The sequence below is a fragment of the Sceloporus occidentalis genome, unplaced genomic scaffold, assembly GCF_023333645.1.
Source record: "Sceloporus occidentalis isolate IW3139 unplaced genomic scaffold, rSceOcc1.0.p SCAF_2, whole genome shotgun sequence".
Lineage (NCBI taxonomy): Eukaryota > Metazoa > Chordata > Lepidosauria > Squamata > Phrynosomatidae > Sceloporus > Sceloporus occidentalis.
The window spans coordinates 201,401,939-201,424,068 of NW_028316982.1; the positions used below are offsets into that span (position 1 = coordinate 201,401,939).

The window sequence follows — 22,130 nt, forward strand, 5'->3', positions numbered from 1 at the left end:
GTAAATTTCTAGATCACAAACTTCTTGATTACATTAAGAAATGCTGATTTCTCCTTTTCTCATCTTTTCCTGTTTATATTAAGTTGAGAGACCCACCCTAGCAACTCTAAGAAGTCTGCCAAATGCTGATTGCTATCACAGTCTTTTAAAGAAAGTACTCAAAAATGTTTATTGTACTTTCAACGTGCAATTGTTCATAGCAGTCTAACACCTGATGATGTCCTTCATTGTTACAGCAAGAATTTTATATTACATTCCAAGATCTTTTCAAGGGAAATCGATACTGGTAATTTGAAGGAATTTCATTTATAAAAACACCACTTTATTAATTTTGGTCCCACAAAGTTTACCAGTACAATTATTTCACCTCTGCCTTATTTGGGGTGAAGATGTGGATGGGGACTACATCCTGTTGGAGAAATATGCCTTTACTAAACTGAGGAAATATTTTGAGTAACAGGTGACACACATTCTATGGGACAGACATAGAATGTTGATTCAGAGCACATGTGATTATGCAAACTTTCTGCAGAGGTTGCATCAAGCTTTGTGGCACCAGATGATGACTCATAGCCTACACACTATGTAAGTGGACCAGGTTTCAAGTTTTGGGTTGGTTGTGTTGTTTGTGTTGTTGTGATTTGAAGCTGGGAGTTGGTTTAAATCAGACACAAAAGTTGATAAGAAGTCGGAGAGGAGAGTTTGTATATATTTGTATCATATTGCAACTGAAGATAAAGCTTCCAAGGGCTTTGGATGAATCAACTGTGCCTGTGAGTTCTTCTTTAAAGGTTGTAAAGTCATCAGTGCATTGCCAATACCAAAAGATGGGAGCTTTTGTTTCCGTACTCAGCTATGATATTGTGTTGGCTGCATCTGAGTGCATCTTCCTCAGACTGTGCTGTAAGTTGGCTTGGTAAACTCAGCTGACACATCTGCAGTAGAATTTATAGTGCATTTCAGAATTAAAAATAATAAGTTGCAATTCTGTTTCTGTATATAAAGGTAAAGGTTTCCCCTTTGACAAGTTTGTCTAGTTGTGTCTGACTATAGGGTACTCATCACTGTTACTAAGCCGAGGGGGCCAGTGTTATCAAAGATGACTTCCATGGTCATGTGGCCAGCATGACTGCACAGAATGCTATTACCTTCCCACCAAAGTGTTCCCTGTTTATCTACTTGCACTTTTACATGCTTTCAAACTGCTAAGTTGGCAGAAGCTGGGACTATTGATGGGAGCTCACTCTGTCATGTGGCACTTGGTCTCAAACTGCCGGTATGTCAACCTTGCAGTCATCAGAGTCAGTGTCTTAACCACTAAGCCACTGTGTCGCTCCGCATCAGTTCTGTATATACTGTACTTGATTCCATACTAGTCATTATCTCCAAAGTGAGTGTGCTTTGTTCTCTCAGGGGTCAAGAATGTAGTTTAAAAAGGATGAAATGGCAGAATTAAAGGGAGCGATCAGAAGAGAAATAACTATTGTGTGTTTCACAACTGACAAAACATACATACATTTATGAAACAGATACATACACCTCTGCCCTGGTGAGACCATTAAGTCCAGGATCTAAAAGTACCATGTTGAATTGAGAGGAATAGGGTTAAATATCTACAAGCTGTGTTGCACTGGTGAATGGCCACTTTAGATATGTAAGAGGCAGTAATGGTGGAGGAAAGAGGCCAGAAATGAGGCAGAACTGCTGGTGACATTTTCCTGTGATCATCAAAAACATCCTCATGCTATGTAATTTCATTTCCCCTAGGAATTCTTAATTAAAATGTTGTTTGTTTAATTTAAGCTGTTTTATAGCTTGTGAATTTATAACCAATTGTTTCTGTCTAATAAAATATCATTCCCCTATCCAACAGAGGGAACATTGTGCTGCCATTAGAATACCACTGAGAGATTATCTGTGGAATGTTAACTTTAAAAGTTTTTGCTGAATGTATAAAAGCTGTGTGACTGCAGATCTTCTCTAGATGTCCATGCCTTGCCTTACACTACCCAGAGTCTGTCTGTCTGTCTTTCTTTCTTTCTTTCTTTCTTTTTACCCAGCTATTTCCTTCTGTGGGAGAGACGCATGTTCTTGCTACTATTCATCTATGCCCAGTTTAACATTTTAGATTTGTCACAGTATATGGATCAGCTCTTGAAAAGGGTTTAGAAGCTACTGATGGTACAGAATGTTAAACAATTCCCCACATTAACAGGAATATTCAGACCATAGAGCCAATGTGGTATAGTGGTTAGTCTGTTGGGCTGGGATTTGGGGGATCCAGATGCTCCTCTCTACTGAGTAATAAAATTAATCGTCACCCCATGTGCATGAACTAAAAGGCCTGCTTTCCTCCTGCTCTGATGCCATCCTGTCTAGAAAACACAGACATTAGCCCTAGGCTGGGCGCAGATGCCGATCCTGCAGCCCTGGACCAATCTCAGTCCAAAGAGACTTTAATCCATTCCAAAAATGCCAGCTCTTTGGTTCAGAGTTTAAAGAAAACTTTGTGGTGACAATGGGCAGACCAGATGGCTCCTCATGCACCTTATCTGTTGCTGTTGTTGTGTCCATCCTGAAGGCCCCTGTTGTGGCCTTTGATGTCAGAAGGGATTGCATGGCCATCTAGGTGTAGCCAGGCACCCTTTTCTGTCTTTATGTGCTGTAGCAGGAGCCTTTCAGACAGATACAATGGCAGCAGCTGGTAAAGGGCACACAGTGCCATGATGCAGCAGCAGGCGGATGAACACTGGACTGATCCAGGTAGAAACTGCAGGCAGGATACCATGGAGTTGGCCTGTGGTATTTTGCCCATCTGTTTTGGCCCTGAGTGATCTTGGGGCAATCTCTGTCAGTCTGACCCAGGCTTACAGGTCTGTTGTGAGGATTAAATGGGGAGGAGGAAACCCATGAGCATCATCTTGAATTCATTGGAAGAAAAGCAGGATATTGTTAACTGCCATCAAGTTGACTTTTACTTATAGCAACCTGTGAATATTGAGGCTTCCAAGTCACCCTGTCATCAACCACCCAGCTCAGGTCTTGCAGACTCGAGAACATGGCTTCCTTTATTGATACTATCCATCTGGAATGTGGTCTCATTTCCCTATTTCTCCCTTCTGAAGCATTATTGCATTTTCTGATGTGTCATGTCTTCTTGTTATAAGTCCAAAATACAACAGTCTCAGTTTAGTCATCTTGGCTTCTAGGGCGTGTTCAGGCTTGATTTGTCATAGGTATGTATATTAATATTTTTTAAAAAAATAAAAAAACCTAAGACAGAGGTGTGGTCCTTCTAAACTTGCCTACTTTTTTCAAGGCCCAATTTAAGAAGCTTATTGTTAGCTACCAATCTCAAAAGAAAAGAAAATGACCCAGTGTACCTTCTGGGAGTTGATCTTCCCAGACCATCTTTCCAACATTAATGCATTCTCAGGAGAGTCTGTATTGGATCCTACCTTTGTAAGACATTTAGTAGAGAAACATTCAGAGTGTTAAAATTTTCAGATAACAAATGTTCTGTAATTCTCTGGGGAGAGCTGAGTAAGTTTACTCTGTTTTGATATTTTAGCCATTGTGGCTACCAATTGTTGAGCAGTAGGGATTTATCTACTGCTGGCGTTAAGGCTGTTTTTTACATGTTATTATATGCTGAATTATCATATTTTTATTTTGTGTCTTATTGATTTTTGTACCAATGTAGTAAGACAGTGTACTTATTTTTAAAAGTTGGTAAGAACTTTATCAGGTCTAATATTTTAGCCTACACATCCATACTTAATCTTAGTTTCCATTTTTTCCATCATTTTCTTTTTCTTTTAATACACAGAGTCAAATGTTGTACAACATTAGTGTTTTATGGACTCTGCATCCACCAGGAATAGCCACCAGAAACAGGATTGTTTAACATATACTGAGATATTGAGAGTTACTATGGCGAGCATCATGCAAAAAACATCTTGCAACATACTTTTCTCTTGTGAACTGTATTTACTGAAAAATAAAATAAAAACACTAACGCTCATTACTTGTTACCCATGAAAACTTCAACTATTTCCATAGGAATTCCCCTGATAATTGCAGTGTGTCAAAAGGAGGGAAGATGGCTAACAGCACAGAAAACGTTGCTATGAATTATGGAAACTATATGGAAGAAAAGCACATCCCACCACCAAACATGACCACCAATGAACGGAGAGTTATTGTTCCTGCGGGTGAGAAAATAAATGTATTAAAATAAATATTTTGAATAGAATATGTCCCACTGATAAACAGTGGGGCCACAATCCATCCAATTAAACCTATTCTTAGTTTCATAATGATTTCAGATGGAGATTTGTGCATGTGGTTCATTTGTCTCTTTAGAAATCACTGGAGATTAATTTTGACTGTATCATGAAAAGACTTGGTATTCAAACTAATTGGTTCTTACAATGGGCCCTTGGTATCTGCTGGATTTTGGTTCCAGAACTTGCAGTGGATACCAGAATCCGTGGATGTTCATGTACACCACTTTAAAACATTATAAAACTGATTATAAATTATACTAAAGTTAAAAACAAATTAAACATACATCTGTATTAAATACCTTGCCTGCTTAAGCATGAAAACCATTCTTAAATAAGAATGCTTTGCTTGATAGTGAAAGAAAAGCAGGGAAGGTTCATGCCTTGCCTCCTACAGAAGGGAGTTCCAGAGGGTAGGAGCAGCCACTGAGAAGGCTCACTCTTGTGTCCTCACTAGGCAAGCTTGAATTCTGTGAATTCACTTTTACTTTCATTGGCGGGCTACAGACCGCCGCTTTGCGGCGGTCTGCTGCCACTGCCGCTTACTCTGTGCGGGAGCCGTAGCAGTCACACCGCGTGACTCCCGCGCGGAGCAAAAAAGAAGCTCCAAAATGGAGCTTCTTTCCGCGGCGCACTGATGACGTCGCGAAGCGCCAAGGGCGCATTCGTGACATCATTAGCGCCGCGCGATGTTCAGACGCTCAGCGTCCGATACGTCAATATGGCGCCGGCCATGTAGAAGGGCCAGCGCCATATTGTACGGACACAGTCCGTATTAGACCCAGGGGTGTCTAGAAGAGACGCCCCTTTTTTAAAATGGGACGTCCTGCGGACGTCCCAACTGCCAGTGTGTAACCGGCCATTGAATCATTTTGAGGACTGACTTGAGGATTTTTAAGGGAGACAGTATTTTGGAAGGCAAAAGGGCTGGAGAAAATAGTCAAACTGTCATAGAGGGAACAAGGCAAACAGTGCAAGCACCCAACAATGAGAGGCAAAAAAAAATTACACAGGAAGCAAGACACATGGTCTTAGATGTCTCTACACTAATGCACAGAGCATGGGAAATAAGCAAGATGGAACTTGAACTTCTAGAACAACAAAGCAAATATGAAATAATAGGCATCACTAATGGCTGGTGGGATGAGTCTCATGATTGGAATGTAGTAATAAAGGAGTGCCTCCTGATGGGGTGAGCTCCCATCACTAGTCCCAGCTTCCGCCAACTTAGTAGTTCAAAAGCATGCAAATGCAAGGACCGCATACTCATAAAAGATAAATATAGTAGTAATGGATAACTTTAACTATCCTGATATTTGCTAGAAGTCAAACTCAGCCAAACCTCTAAGATGTAGCAAATTCCTCATTTGTCTGGAAGACAATTTCATTGTCCAAAAGGTGGAAAAGGCCACAAGGGGGTCAGCTATTTTAGATCTGATCCTAATCAACATGGATGACCTGGTTAATGGGGTGCAAGTGGTGGGATCCTTAGGTGGGAATGATCATGTTCTTCTGGAGTTTGTTTTACAGTGGAAAGGAGAAGCCAAGCATAGTCAGACACACATTCTAGACTTTAGGAGAGCTGATTTCGGTAAACTTAAGGAAATATTGGGGCTGATCCCCTGATCAGGAATACTAAAAGAGAAGGGAGTTCAGGATGGATGGGAGTTTCTCAAAAGGAGATACTGAAGACACAATTTAAAACAGTTCCAATGAGGAAGAAAAATGGGAGGTGTCTCATGAAACCAGGATGGATGACTAAAGAACTTCCAGAGGAACTAAGTTTTAAATGGGAGATGAATAAAAAAAATGGAAAAGGGGGGAAATCACCATGGAGAAATGCAAAGAAAAAGCTAGCACATGTAGTGGTAAAGTAAGAAAGGCAAAATCACAGAGTGACCTCAGGCTTGCTAGAGAGGTTAAGAATAACAAAAAGGGCTTTTGGGGGTATGTCCATAGCAAAAGGAAGAAGAAGGAAATGATAGGGTCATTGTATGCAGAAGATGGCAAAATGCTAACAGAGGACAGAGAAAAGGCAGAATTACTCAATCACTTCTTTGCCCCAGTCTTCTCAGAAAATGAAAAGAGTGCTCAGCCTGAGAAAAATGGAGCAGAGGACAGAATAGGAAAAATGCCTGGTTAATCTAAATGAATTTACGTCTCTGGGACCAGATGAACTGCATCCAAAGATATTAAAAGAATTGGCAAATGTAATCTCAGAGCCATTGTCAACAATTTTTGAGAACTCCTGGAGAACAGGAGAAGTCCCAGCAGACCAGAGGAGGGCAAAAGGTGTCCCTATCTTTAAGAAAGGGGGGGACGGGGGCGGGAGAGGATTCCAACAATTATTACCCAGTTAGTCTGCCATCAATACCAGGAAAGCTTCTAAAGCAGATAATTAAACAGAGTCTGTGAACACTTAGAAAGCAAGGCCATAATCACAAAAAGTCAACATGGGTTTTTGAGAAACAAGTTATGCCAGACTAATCTGATTTCCTTTTTTGGCTAAAATTACCAGTTTGGTAGATGAAGGGAATGCTGTAGCATATTTTGATTTCAGTAAGGACTTTGACAAGGTCCTCCATGGTATTCTTGCAAACAAGCTAGACAATATAGTTATTAAGTGGATTTGTAATTGGTTGACCGGCTGAACCCAAAGAGTACTCAACAACGGAACCTCTTCATCACGGAGAGGAGTGACAAGTGGGTTGCCACAGGGCTGTGTCCTGTGCCCAGTGCTATTCAACAGCTTTATCAATGACTTGGATGAAGGAATAGAGGGCATGCTCATCAAAATTGCAGATAAAGGAGGAGCAGCTAATATCCCAGAGGACAGGATCAAAATTCAAAATGGCCTTCATAGATTAGAAAGCTGGACCAAAGCTAATAAAATGAACTTCAAAATGGAGAAATGTAAGGTACTGCACTTAGAGCAAAAAAATGAAATACATAGATATAGGATGGAGGATACCTGGCTTAACAAGACGACATGTGAAAGGGATCTAGGAGTCCTAGTAGACCACAAGTTGAACATGAATCAACAGTGTGATGTATTAGCTAAAAAGGCTAATGCTATTATAGGCTGCATCAACTGAAGCATAGTGTCTTGATCAAGGGAAGTAAAAGTGCCACTCTATTCTGCTCTGGTTAGGCCTCATTTGGAATACTGTGTCCAGTTCTGGGTATCACAATTCAAAAAGGATGTTGACAAAGGAGAGCCACCAAAATGTTGAAGGGTCTGGAAACCATGCCTTATGAGGAAAGACTTAGGGCGCTGGATATGTTAAGCCTGGAAAAGAGATGGCTAAGAGGTGATATGATAACCCTGTTTAAGTATTTGAAGGACTGTCACATTAAGGATGGAGCAAGATTGTTTTCTGCTGATCCAAAGACTAGAAAACAGAGCAATGAATGCCAGCTATAGGAGAAGAGATTCCACCTCAACATTAGAAGGAACTTCCTGACAATAAGAGCTGTTCAGTGGTGGAACACACTCCCTTGGAGTGTGGTGGAGTCTCCTTCTTTGGAGGTCTTTAAGCAGAGGCAGGCTGGATGGCCACCTGTCAGGGATGCTTTGATGCCTGGGAATTTGACTGGATGGCCCTTGTGGTCTCCTCCAACCTGATGATTTTAAGCCATGCAGCCCCAACAGAATTATTTCTTGAGATGCAAGAGTCCCTGACGTCACTTGTAGCATCATACCTTAGTACCAAAAGAAGGCTGGATGCATCATTTCTCACCATCCTGCTCCCCAGTGCCTCAGTATTTATTCTAGTGTCAGGGCTGCATGTATTAAGAGGTCAGTTTTTGAAGCGATCTGTTACAGGTACAGTACTAGTCCTGATGTAGAATCTTGACCATATCAATTATTCAAAGCCAGAAGTAGACTTCTGATCACTTTCACCTTAGTGCCTTGGTGGGGATGTTTGTGGGATTTTTTGACAATTCATGAAGCAAGGACTGGCATTAGTATGAGAGCACAACATAACAGTGACAGGATTTTTAGTTGGTCATGAAATTAGACATAACCAGTGTGGTTTACATGCATACCTCTCTCCAGAAAACTCTTTTTGTATAAAATAAAGGCAGGGACCCATGGTTTGCACTTAAAAGAATGGGAGTGTTACAACATCTGATTCCTGATGTGTAATCTGTTACTCAGCACAAAAGCCTGAAAAAGAGGAGGAGGGGGAGCTGCAGAATCCCACAAAGGAACATCATCAGATCACAGATTATATTTACAAGACCCACATATTTCTCTGAAAAGAATTACAATGAACAAGTAGATGATAGTCCAGGATGCATACTGGCTAATGAAGAAGAGGGAACTAATGATCTGCCAGCTTTTCTTGTAATTTAATTTTCAGCACAAAAATGGCTTTCTTGCGTACTGTGCATTGTTGGTATACCTTGTTGCTGTGTATTAAATGGATGGATACTTTGTGGATGGGGGGGACTGTGTTCACATGAGGCCAAAGTAATTCACAGCAACAATATTTTCAATAGTGACATACACAGGTGGCCACTTGTATGGGTCAAAATATTAATGGAAAAGAAGGGTTTACTCAGAATACTATAAAAAAGAATTAAGTGAAACATTTTTTCTTCTTGCTTAATATTCTTGCAGTTATGCAGTAGCAAAAAACTGCAAGAACATTAGCTGTGGCTAACATTGCAAGCTGTAATTCTGTCAGTTATTTGTCAAACTATATGCTTCTTGCATAATCTACACAGTCATATAGGGCTTGATTTTTTTCAGAAGCAGGCTGTGAAATCATATTCTCTCCTAAAGCATTTTGTTCTTGTGGGCTAAAAAACCCTCCCTGAATATTGATACATATCCCAGTTTTTGAACTGCAACTGGTCATAAACAGTTTCATCTTATCCACATCTGTTTTAAGCATATATACAGTAGATGCAAATGTACTTCAAGGAGCAAGAGGTCTGTGGGCATAAGCAGCTGTCTGCTGAGCTGAACAATAAATATGTGGATAAAGCTCTGTGTCTGACTGCCAGATGTTTTCATTTATACACAGCCATTTCAGTTTGCAGGATGATGTGGCAAAACAAAAGCAAACACATGTGTACATATGCACATATACACATATTCACATTCCCTCTCACATACCCATTGCTTAGCTGTGAATTATTAGTCTTGTAAGATCAGTGGATAGGACTTTGTCATAATAAAATTTTCTCACCCCAGTTATATTTTTTGTGCATTCTTTCTCTCCCTCCCCTCACCTCACACACACACACACACACACACACACACACGAGGTGGGGGGAGAGAAAATTGTACTATGAATTGGATGAGAAAATGTAATGAAAATCAGGTCCTTAAAAATTCAGTTGATTTGCTTAAAGGTGTAAGTTTACTGCTGGATGGTCAAACTAGATAATACACATATACCATGGAAAAAATTCCAGCCAATCAGTTTTGTAGTAGTAATAGTAATCCAGAACATAACACTATGAAACTTTCTGCCTTTCAAAACAGATCCCATGCTGTGGAGCACAGACCATGTACGCCAGTGGTTGGAATGGGCTGTCAAAGAATATAGTCTCCCAGATGTGGATATTCTGTTGTTTCAGAATATTGATGGGAAGGAATTGTGCAAGATGACCAAAGATGACTTCCAGAGGCTCACACCAAGCTATAATGCAGACATTCTCCTCTCACACCTACACTACCTCAGAGAAAGTAAGAACTTTTCATATATTTATAAATATTTAAAAGTTTTTGTCCACTGTATTTTTTTACTCTAATGCTTATTACAGTTTTCAGCTTTAAATACTATGCTCACAGTGTTCTGTGTCTAGATTTCAGATTAAGAAAATATCAACTATTTTAGGGATTGCAAAGACCCAAAATTAGGTTGTGAATATAATCTACATAATTTGTAGTAATGTTTTTTCTGGTCACATATTTTTTTCTGCTTTCTGTTACTGAATCAATAATTCTAAATAATGACATGGGCATATTTATTTGTAAAGGAATTCCAGGCATGATTAAATATATCTGTTCTGCACTGCACAAAGGAGCACTTTTTCAGACTCCCATTAAAATGGAAGTTGCATGGTTTAAGAATTAAAAAAGAGCCCCCTAAATATAAATAAAACAATTCTTATAAGCAGTACTTACAGGGAGGAGAAGGAGTAAATTGGTTATTTGAAGAATAGTGAAACATATTGCAGATTATCATCATAAAATATGAATAACCAAACTTATATTCTTTAAAAAAAAAAAAGCAGGCAATGCAACACCAACATGACATTGCCATTTTCATAGGCTTACTAGTCACCAGGCTATGTCCATATGTTGAATTAAATTAATTCCCAGCTTCCAGGGGTATCATAAACCCAAACCCCAAAAGAGCAGAATGAATGGATGCTAGAATCACCAAAAATCAATCCAATTAGAATAAAAGAAAGTGGTTATTGAGATACTTCTGAATATCTTTTTTTAAATTTTGGTGTTGCTTTTTGTTTTGTAGCTCCTCTTCCACATTTGACTTCAGATGATGTTGATAAGGCCTTACAAAACTCTCCACGGTTAATGCATGCTAGAAATACAGGTAATGCTGCCACTGCTCCCCCTTCCTATAGGCCATATTTTTAAAGCTCAGGATTTCTGTTTAACAGATGCATGCTAACTGTAAATTTAAGAAGGATGAAAAGGCTTAAGAGTGTAACATGCTTTCTAGAATTGATGTGACTTTCTCTCACAAATACTTACAAACACACACACACCATAAATAGGGAAAGTATTTAGGGGCAGATGCTGCAGACACCATTTTCCTCAGTCAGAAAATTTCCAACCAGAACATTTAGTGCCCCTCAACATTGAACAGGGATGGCTTGGTGCCAGGGGACGGAACAGAGCCTTTTGGAGGACACTTTGGCGTGCGATAAAATCTGTTTTTGGCACACAAGCATCCTCCTCCCGTACCCGTAATGGGGGGAAACGGGTGCAGTAAAGTTCTAAGTCTATGTGGACAGTGCGCCATGTGAAGAAGTCCTTCAATATGAATATTGGCGTCTTGGGGAGAAAATGTCCAGTTTTCTTACATATTCATGAAGAAGAACTTTAAAAAGTTACATGTTGGACTACAAGCCCAAGAATCCTCTAACCAGCATCCCTCCTGATTGAGGGACTATGGGAAATGTTGTCCAAAAAGTAACCTTTTCAAGCTCCAGCATGGACACAAACACACACAGAATATGATAGCCATTGTTTCTCACTCTTCCTGTATCCTATAAATGAATCAAAACAAAAGAGAAAGCAGGGGCATGCAACTTTTTCTGGGCTGTAGCATTTCCAGTAACGAATTTTGTATTAGAAGGGTTTCCCATTATTTAAAAGAGAACAGTTCCTGACCATGTAAAATAAGCCAGAGAAGAGGGATCTACCCTAGCCTGCCCTCTAATCTCCTGATTCTCTATGTGTATAGTGAGGTTGCAGAAACCTGTTAAACAGTTCATCAGCTGATTGAGGGAACTTGCCCTGGGATACAGGATTGAAATGGGCCCTCTGAAGGACCATAGCAAATTTACTAGTTTAGGTCCAAAGCACACTTCAGAAATAACTGCCCTGGCTCAGTACTAGGGAATCCTTGGAAGTGTAGTTTATATTTGCACCAGAGCTGTCTGACAGAGAAGGCTAAATATCTCACAAAACTATAGTTCCCAGAATTCCTTAGAATTCAGCTAGGGCAATTAAAGTGGCCTCAAACTGTATTATTTTGCAAGTATGTTTTGCAAGTATGTTCCACAAATGGAACTGCAAATACTTTAAAAACTGCATAATTTTTTAAAATTTCTTGCAGTTGGGAGAAAAATGCTAAAATTATTTGTTGCTCTCTTTAAGAACCAAATGAATGAAGAATTATATGCGTACATAGCAAATGTCCATAACAAATCCGCAAAGTAAATACAATCATGTCTGGAACTCCCAGCAGAGATGTGCTTTTGCATATAGTTCCCAGCCTATGCAAGCCCTCAGCAGAGATTTTGATTTCTATAATTTTCATGGAAGACAAATCCTTTAAAAAAAAAAAAATTCTAGATATTTTCAGACATTTTATGCCACACTGTATTTTTATTTCTTTTTCTTTCCCTCTCTTTCCCTCTTGGTATTTATTAACTATGCTCCACTGCTGCTCTTTCTATTTTAATTTATTTTTATGTATTAATTATTTTAGTTATGTAGTCATTGTTAGCCACCCCAACAGCACCACTGTGAAATATCAATGTAAAAATAAATAAATTGGCAAGAACTGTGAAATGTCTAAACTTGACCTCAGAGCCAGGCAAACCTTCTTACATCCCAGAGGATACGGTAGAAGAAGGCTCTAAGGGATCCTACTTACTCTTCCACCTCCACCCCTTCCCCAGTACAATGTTTGCATTATTGCAAAATTGTTAATACAGTCGGCCCTTCTTATACACGGATTTTATATACACGGATTCAAGTATCCACGATTTGAAAATGTTCAAAAAAGTATAAATTTCAAATATCAAACCTTGATTTTCCATTTTTTATAAGGGACACCATTTTGCAATGTCATTATATTTAATGGGACTTGAGTATACACAGATTTTGTTATCCACAGGGGATCTTGGAACCAAACCCCGGCGTATAACAAGGGTCTACTGTATATTGTGGTAGGCTGCAGGAAACAAACACCACACAAGTAACCCCAATGAACTGCTGCTATGGGTACATTCACTTGAGTAACAGAGGTACAAGGAGAAAATGACATGAGTGACTATTGCTGTTTCAGCTACAAATGGAAAATAATTTTAGAGGTTTTGAGATTCTTACCAAAATTGTTCATTGTGAGACAAAGAGCATTGTGCCTCTGAAATGTGCACATTTATGAAAGTTGTATATTTCATATGCATAGAATCGTACATATATTTTAAACATGGGAACTCCTCAAAATTCTTTCATTCGGGAAAATGTGTACAGAAGGGACAATTATGAAAAGAGTAGAAATGAAATGGAAAATATGTATGAAAAATTAATCTCCATTCTCCTGCCTTGTCCTCCAGTGGCATTCTGTACTCCGGCTCAGCTGGGGGCAGAAAATAGGCTGAGTTGGCACTTTGCCTAACTCTCCCCTGCCTCTCTAATGGTCCTCTTTGTCCTCCTACTCAGCTGGAAGGGCTAGGGTGGATTCAAGCCCTCTTCCCACCTCTCTGTTGTATCTCCGATGTTCCTTAAGGAATGGGGGGACTGGGGTGGATTGAAGCACTATTCCCATCTCTCTGTTGTATCTCTGATTCTCCTTAAGGAATGGGTGTGAGGCAGGGGCTGCACAAAAATGCCTTGTGCACATTTTGTGAAAGTAATTCACAAACTGCAAATAGTCTTTTAAAAACTGTAAAGTTTTAAAAATATTCTTGCAGTGGGAAGAAAAATGCTAAAATTATATGCTGCTTTCTTTAAAATTAATGAAGAATCCATTCCTACATCTTAGCTCAAAGGATACCATGAGCTGATTATGTATGCAACAACTCATCAAATCAAGTCATAAATTTGGGGGGGGGGGGGGGGGGGAGAAAAAGACATGTTATTGGCTTTCCGGTCTAATATTACTTGCGATTCAAATTGGACTTTTAGATAAAAAACGAAAAACAAAATGAAGCTCTTCTTAAACTTGTGCATCAGAAACCAACAATAATATTTGAAAATAATGTCTTCAATGTGATGAAATAAATGTTGTCATGCCTGAGAGTTTTAATGACTTACAGTGACCAGAAATAATACTACATAAGAATGAATAGTTATTCTTGGCTCTGGGCATCTTTTTTAGAAACTCAAGTACATTTTAACTGATAGTTCAGTGCTGTGTTTTCTACATGTTGTTATTATTTATTGAGAGGCAGCATGGTATAATGGTTTGCGTGTTGGACTCTGGAAGACCTGGAGTCATTACCGTTCCATCACCATTCAGCCATGGAAACCCTGTGAGTGACCTCAGGCAAGTCATATTTAGCAGTGGTACCCTCCTTTGAACAAATCTTGCCAAGAAACCCTATGATAGGATATGAAGGCACATATAAACAATAACAATTATTATTTACTACATTTATCACCCTCCTGATTTCTACAGTAAAATTCTACACAGTTTGCATAGAATTCTCAAGTGGTTACTGACATATAACATTTAATAATACAAAACACAATTCTCATATTTCTCATGTGTTCAGAAGCATACAAAGAGACAAAATATTATATCATTAACAATTCATTTACATCTATCCATAATTTTCCAGAGAAGCATGAGAAATTAGCCCTAACCTGAATCCAAAGTACCTGTGCTTTATAACTTTAGCCATCTGTTTTAAGAAAATAATTTTTGCTCTCTTCTTCTTTGTAAGTATTCATAAATACACTCTTGCATCACAGACAGAAGGGGACTGTGCATGCCGCCACAAGAACCCTGTGAAGCAGCAAACATCAAGAAATAGTCTTGTGACACCTTAAAGGCTAGGACAGGCTTTGGGGTTGAGACTGCCATGGTTGCCTTGACCGACGATCTGCATCTGAACATTGACAGGGGGAGTGTGACCCTGTTGGTGCTCTTAGACCTCTCAGCGGCTTTCGATACTATAGATCACGGCATCCTCTTAGACCGCCTGAGGGGGTTAGGTATTGGGGGCACTGCTTTGCAGTGGTTCCAGTCCTTCCTCTCGGGCAGGTCTCAGAGGGTGCTACTCGGGGACTGTAGCTCCAGTAAGAGGTACCTCACTTGTGGGGTTCCTCAGGGGGCTATTTTGTCCCCGATGTCATTTAACATCTATATGAAGCTGCTGGGTGAGATAATATGGAGTCATGGTGCTGGGTGTTATCAGTACACTGATGACACCCAAATCTATTTCTCCGTATCTCGTTCGTCGGCCTCGAATTCTGATGGCGTCTCTTCTCTCAATGAATGTCTTCAGGCGGTAATGGGCTGGATGAGGAAAAACAGATTGAAACTGAATCCAGACAAGACAGAGGTGCTCATGGTAGCGGCCCCGAAACCAAGAATTGGGTTGCAACCTCCAGTCCTGGATGGGGTCACACTCTCCTCCAGTGACTGTGTTCGCAGTCTGGGGGTGCTCCTTGACTCGTCGCTCCTGATGACAAATCAGATAAATGCGACGGTCAGGAGTGCCTGTTATCAGCTTCGGCTGATACACCAGCTGCGCCCTTTTCTGGAAGTAAGGGATCTCGAGACGGTTGTGCACGCGCTGGTAACCTCATGCCTTGACTTCTGTAATGCACTCTACATGGGGCTACCCCTGTGCTTGACTCGGAAATTACAGCTGGTTCAAAACATGGCAGCCAGGCTTGTCTCAGGAACATCTAGGAGGGACCACATTATTCCGGTTTTGAGGTCCCTCCACTGGCTGCCTATCAGCTTCCGGGCCCAGTACAAGGTGTTGGTTATCACCTTTAAAGCCCTAAATGGCTTGGGCCCAAGCTATCTCAGGGACCGCCTCCTCCCGTACAATCCTCCCCGTGCTCTCCGGTCCTCTGGGAGGAACTTACTGCAGCCTTTAAAATCTAGGCTTGCGGCGACCTCCCAGAGAGCGTTCTCTGCTGTCGCCCCCAAACTCTGGAACGACCTGCCGAATGAGATCTGTCAGATAACATCATTAGACAGCTTTAAAAAAGTGGTCAAGACGGATCTCTTCTGGCAGGCCTTTCCAGATTAACCATCCCGGCCCAGGTTCCCTGACTCCCTCATTCCTCCCGTGGCCCCATCTTAGTGATGGTTGAGGATTAACAGAGGGATATCAGGGTTTTTAGTTTTTAATTGTTGTTTTTATGCTTTGATATTGTGTTTTTAATATGTTATACTGTTTAATACTGTCTTAAGCGGAGGGGAGGGATAAAGTGTTTTTAATTGTTATATTTTATATTTTATTGTTGTCAACCGCCCGGATTGGTTTCCCATAGGGCAGTATACAAATTATTATTATTATTATTATTGGAAATTTTATTTGATATAAAAGTTTGTGAACTGCCGTCCCTCATCAGCATCTGGAAAATGTCCACAGAAGCATTGGCTAAATAACATTTGTAATTCTTTTACGTGTCACACTAATGTTACTGTTTAATGTGTTACATAGAGCCAACATGGTGTAGTAGTTTGAGTGTTGGACTACAACTCTGGAGACCATGGTTTGAGTCCCAACTTGGCCATGAAACCCACTGGGTAACCTTGGGCAAGTCAACTTCAGGGAAAGACAAACCTCCTCTGAACAAATCTTGCCCAGAAAACCCCATGATAGCCACCCTCAGTCCCAGTTTTTGGGAAATGGCAGGAAATAAATAAATAAATAAATAAATAAATAAATAAATAAATCATAGGTTTGCCTTAGGAAAGTTGGAAATGACTGAAGGCACACAACAACAACAAAACCAACAATGTGTCATAAGACTCTGTTACTTTTGCTGCAACAGACTAACAAGGCTTACCCTACTAAAAAAACCTGAAGTAATTTAGACAGAGATATAGAGAAGGAGAAGGAGAAAGAGAGAAAAAGACAAGTCCAAAATTAAAGCAAGCTTCATGGCTCAAGGGATTTGAACCAGAGCTTGAGAATGTTCTTGGACAATAACTCCTAGACTCCCCAGCAAGTTAGACTTGTAGCTCTTATTTAAACCAGGCTGTACCACTCTTGAGTTATGCATACTAACCACCCCATCTTCTCCATGATAAAAGAATAGTAAGGAGTGTACATGCCCCCTTTCTATTCACTTTTTCTTTAGACATATAATGTTCATTTGCCCAAATACTTGTGATCAGCAACTCATTGGCTCCAATAAAAAGTTGAGTAGAGCAACAAACAGTGGGTGAACTGGGCAATAGGTAAGCAAATGAAGCCTGAATCCACATGTGACTTCACTTGGCTTCATTGCTCCTTCCCAGACCTGCCCATGGTGGGCTACTATACAGCAGCAGCTAGATCTGTACATGGTAGTTCAAATAACTGATATAAGATATGCCTACCAGACTTCATGTTGCTTATGTCTCTTCTGGACAAGTGACTTGCACAAAGATAAAGCAAAGCCAATATGAAATATGTTGTCATGTTAGTACAGCTTCTCCTACTTGGGAAAATACATGGAGATATTCACTGTACCTTCTCGCTTGATTTTCTGGCAGTGTATTATCCTGCAATAGAAGTGGTTTCTAGTAAACACCTGATGCGAGATCAAATGCTCTGTCATTCTCTAACATCAATATGCATGTTCATAAGCTTCATTCCAAGAGATACAGTAAATGCAAAGTTATCCTGATTTCTGTTCTCTTCTTCTTGTCTCCAGGAGGTGCAGCTTTTATTTTTCCAAATACTTCAGTATATCCTGAATCAACACAAAGAATTACTACCAGGCCAGGTATGCGGGATGCATGTTTGGGGCTTTAAATAATATTGCAATCTGGTTTTCTAAACTTTCAATCTTTTTCTTAGATTTTAGGCTAAAACAGGAGTCCTGAATATATAAAATATATAAGCATATGTTAGAAATACTACTGAGAGAAGCCCAGTTAAGCATTTCCTTACTGTAGACAATTTTAAGAAGTTTTTAAGATGACAGAGGACTACTGATAGAATTTTTGGAATTTTCTTGTCACCTTTCCACCCCCCACATGCAGCCCCAGATTAATGGAAGGTTTGCCAGTTGCTAGAGTGGGATTTGAGGTCACAAAAGTGGCTACAGTAGGGAGAAGGAATCCTCCCTCTCTCAGTTCTATTGAATTTCACTGACAGCAGAAGACCATTTTTGAATGTTGCCCATATAACAAAGGTGGTTTCCTTTGCAAACATCTCAACACTATTCCTGTGGCTAGGAAATGAGAACAAACTGAGTTTGTTACATGTGGTATCTCTGTCAGTCTGCCTGTCTATCAGAAATATATACATAGAGAGACACATTCACTATATAACTAATATTTATAACACAACCTGTGTAAATAGATAGCTCAGGAAACTTCTAAAAGTTTATGATGCTTAGCTTTTCCTTACTTGCTAATTTGGCACATGATATTATACACTGGATTGAAAATCATTTCACCTAGATAAACAGTATAGGTGTTTCTATGTAGATGCTTCCTGGTATACCCTATGGCAAAAACATGGTAATATCCATGGATATGTCTCGGGGTAGGCAATAATTTATTATATTGCTTGTGTGCTCTTGAAGAAATTCCACTTTCATTAAAAACAATAACAGTATCTTGCTTTTCAGGTTATAGACATATTTTGCCTTCTTGTTTTCAGGCTTATAGTAAAAGATGTTTAATAAAAATAATAAAATTAACATTTATGGTATTGAAATACAGTATGAACATATGACTGTTATACTGCAGGGGACCTTATAATACCATGGCAGATGCAATAACACAGCCAAACTATGAGCCTATGCAGACCGGCCTATATGTGCCGGCCTATGGGCAGAGTTAGGGTGCAGTAAACTATCAGTGGAAAACTTTGTATTCAGAATAAAAAATTTTACATGCAAGTGCTCGGTGGTGTTATTGCCCATGATGAATACAGCATAAGCATGCTGTGATTGGCTTATATAAGTTACCACTTTGAGGTTGTTGTTACTGGAAGTGTAGGGCATTCTTGTTGTTACTGGAAGTGTAGAGGAAAGAATGGAAGCAAAACAAAAGGAAAATAGGAATAAACTAAGAACCATGAATGCAACAGTAACCACTAGTGCGAAAAGATAAAGAAAACTACTACAATGATCAATTCAGAGAAAAAGAAGACAACAACAAAAAGGGAAGAACAAGAGACCTATTCATAAGATCTGGGAAATTAAAGGGAAGTTCAAACCAAGGACCGGAACACCCTATGACCAAAAAAATAACATAATTCAAGACCAGGAAGGAATAAAAAGAGATTGGATGCAATGCATAGAAGAGTTATATAAAAGAGATGACAATATGAAGGACACATGGAATGAAGAGCCATATGAAGATGAAACTCAAATTCTAAAAGCAAGATGGAAGCTGCAGTAAGAGAAATGGCAAAAAACAAGTCCCCAGAAACAGATTATATTCTAATCAAACTGCTGCAATCCACATTGACAGACTCAATCAAGTGCTAACCAAGGTATGTCAACAGATATGGAAAGTGAAACGATGGCCAACAGATTGGAAACAATCAATATACATACCCATCCACAAAAAAGGAGACAGAAAGGACTGCAATAACTATAGGATCATAGCACTAATCTCCCAAATAAGCAAAATTATGCTTTAAATTCCGTAACATAGAAATGTCCCAATAGGGTTCAGAAAAGGAATGGGCACTAGGGACCACATTGCAAATATAATGGAATACACCAGGGAATTCCAAAAGAAAATCAGCATGTGCTTTATAGGACTATCAGATGTGTTGACACTCCCATGTCTTCAAGGACATTCCATAGCCTGTCATGATCTATGCAGTCAAAGGCTTTGCTATAAACATGACAGGCTATGGAATGTCCTTGAAGACATGGGAGTGCCAACACATTTGATAGTCCTGATGATGAATCTTTACTCAGGACAAAAGGCTGCTGTCACAACAGAACACAGAGAAACAGAATGGCTCACAGTTGGCAAAGGGGTCAAACAAGGCTGCCTCTTATCACCCTATCTGTTCAACTTATGCAGAACATATTGTAAGAAAAGCAGGCTTGGACACAGAAGGAGGAGTGAAAGCAGGAGGAAGGGATACCAACAATCTAAGATATACAGATGACACCATAATACTAGCAAAAAACTTCCCAGACCTGGAACAACTACTTAGAAAGATCAAGGAAGAAAGTGTAAAGGCAGAATCTTGACAAATTCAACTTAGACAATCAAGAAATAGAAATGGTAAGAGTTCACATACCTGGGATCAAACATTAATAGAAATGGGGACTGTAGCCAGGAAATCAGAAGAAGATTAAGAATGTGGAGAGTAGCCATAAAAGAACTAGAAAATTCTAAAATGCAAATATATACAACCCAGCACAAAGTTGAGAATCATAAAAGCCGTTGCATTCCCTATTACCATGTGTCAATGTGAGAGCTGGACAGTAAAGAAAGCGGATAGGAAGAAAATCAATGCATTTGAGATGTAGTGCTGGAGAAGAGTGCTGGGGATCCCATGTCTGCTGATTTTGACAATCAGAAAACCTCTCTGAAAGCAACAAACATCTTTCTTTCTCTGTCCAAAGGAAATGTAGGGAGGCCTCTGGAAAATCGGTGGCTGTGCATTGCATGAGAGATCTTGGGAGTCTCCTTGGGGCTCGCAGGCTACAATTTGCCCATCCCTGGCAATTCCATATTTCCAGTCACAACTATGTGCAAGATACTGTATGCCTATTAAGAGTGTCTTAAAATTTTAAGAATGAAGTGAAGAAGAATTCAGTTTAGATAGATGGTGATTAGAAGCTAGACAACAGATTTGATTATAACTCTAGGAAGAGATTATTTATACAGAATAGTAGTGGGGTGGACTGTTGCATAAATCAGAATTTAGACTGGGTAGAATTCAACATTCAAATATGGTTAATATTTTAGAATCATGAGCACTGTTTGCTCCTGGAATAATACTATGTGGAGAGGTTTGACATCTAATTGTTTTTCCTACTTTTGGCTGTACATATTTGATATAATTTTGTTTTTACACAGATATTCCTTATGAACCAGCCAGGAGGTCAGCCTGGACAAGCCACAGTCACCAAACTCCACAATCAAAAGGTAGACGTCGGGGTTGAAATTGAAAACATACTGAAAATAATATGAAATGTTTGACCAATTTGGCCCTGTAAATTAAATTTTAGACTCAAAACAACTGATTTCAGCTCCTGAATAAAAGGTTTTACTTCATAACTCACATGTATGTCATTTTGAAATTGTCCAGACTAGATCCTTATCAGTTATTTTTTTATGTCCTCAATAGAGGTTAGGAAGGTGGTGATAATAAAGAGAGAGACCCTGCCTAGGGAATATTGCCCCCAAAGAGGCTTGTTTTTCCTCAACGTTATTATATTTTCAGTGTCAGATTAAGGCATTTCTTTACTCCCAGACATGTGATGGAAAGTGATTGGTTACTTTTAAAATACCAACCTTAAGACAATGTGTTAGCTCTGTAATTTCTTCTGGGGTGGGAGGTGCTCTTTATATATTGTTTGTAAGTAACTTTCTATATTTTTACTGTAAGGTGTTTAGAGTTTTCTTTATAAAATGGCAAGAAATGGAAATAACAATCCTTCTTTTGTGAAGTCGAAGGCTTTCATAGCCAGCATCCATAGTTTTTGTGGGTTTTTGGGGTATGTGGCCTTGTTCTAGAACATGGCCACATAGCCTGAAAAACCCACAAAAAACAATCTTTCCTTTTCTTTCCTCCTCTTGCTCTCCCCCCTCCCCTTTGGGGGTCCATAGTATACTCTATAACTGTGATCAACAGCTTCATCCATTCAGTGGTAAATACTTGCTCTTCCTTAAGCAAATTATGAAATTAGCAAATATTTAAACTTGTATTTTATTAAGGTCGACAAAGTCCACCTTAATAAAATACAGTCAAATTAATAATTTTTGACTTTTTTTAAAATCATGTGTGTGGGGGATAGTCAAAGTGGGTTTCAAGTTGGAAAGACACCTACATATTTCTTTTCTAGCTGCTCAAGCATCATCTTCAACAGTACCAAAAACAGAAGACCAGCGTCCTCAGTTAGGTAAGCCTAGAGATCATACAGTTAGAGTGCTGTACTCTCCATCTTTCAGGTTCCTTAAACAGAGGCTGGATGGGCTTATTTCATGAGTGATTTAGCTGTTTAGTTATGTATTCCTCCAT

The 22,130-nt window shown here is 39.5% G+C and overlaps 1 protein-coding gene across 2 annotated transcripts in view; it reads left to right on the top strand.

The window, feature by feature from the left end:
• Window positions 1-22,130, top strand: part of ERG (ETS transcription factor ERG) — a 45,412-nt gene that overhangs the window by 15,206 nt on the left and 8,076 nt on the right. The window contains exons 2-7 of one of the 2 annotated variants that reach the window (XM_089512001.1): window positions 4,063-4,214; window positions 9,787-9,990; window positions 10,784-10,864; window positions 17,617-17,688; window positions 20,966-21,034; window positions 21,955-22,011. In XM_089512001.1, the coding sequence (XP_089368127.1) occupies window positions 4,063-4,214; window positions 9,787-9,990; window positions 10,784-10,864; window positions 17,617-17,688; window positions 20,966-21,034; window positions 21,955-22,011 (635 nt within the window). The remainder of the gene's footprint in view (window positions 1-4,062; window positions 4,215-9,786; window positions 9,991-10,783; window positions 10,865-17,616; window positions 17,689-20,965; window positions 21,035-21,954; window positions 22,012-22,130) is intronic. The other variant, XM_089512002.1, reaches the window with a different exon arrangement.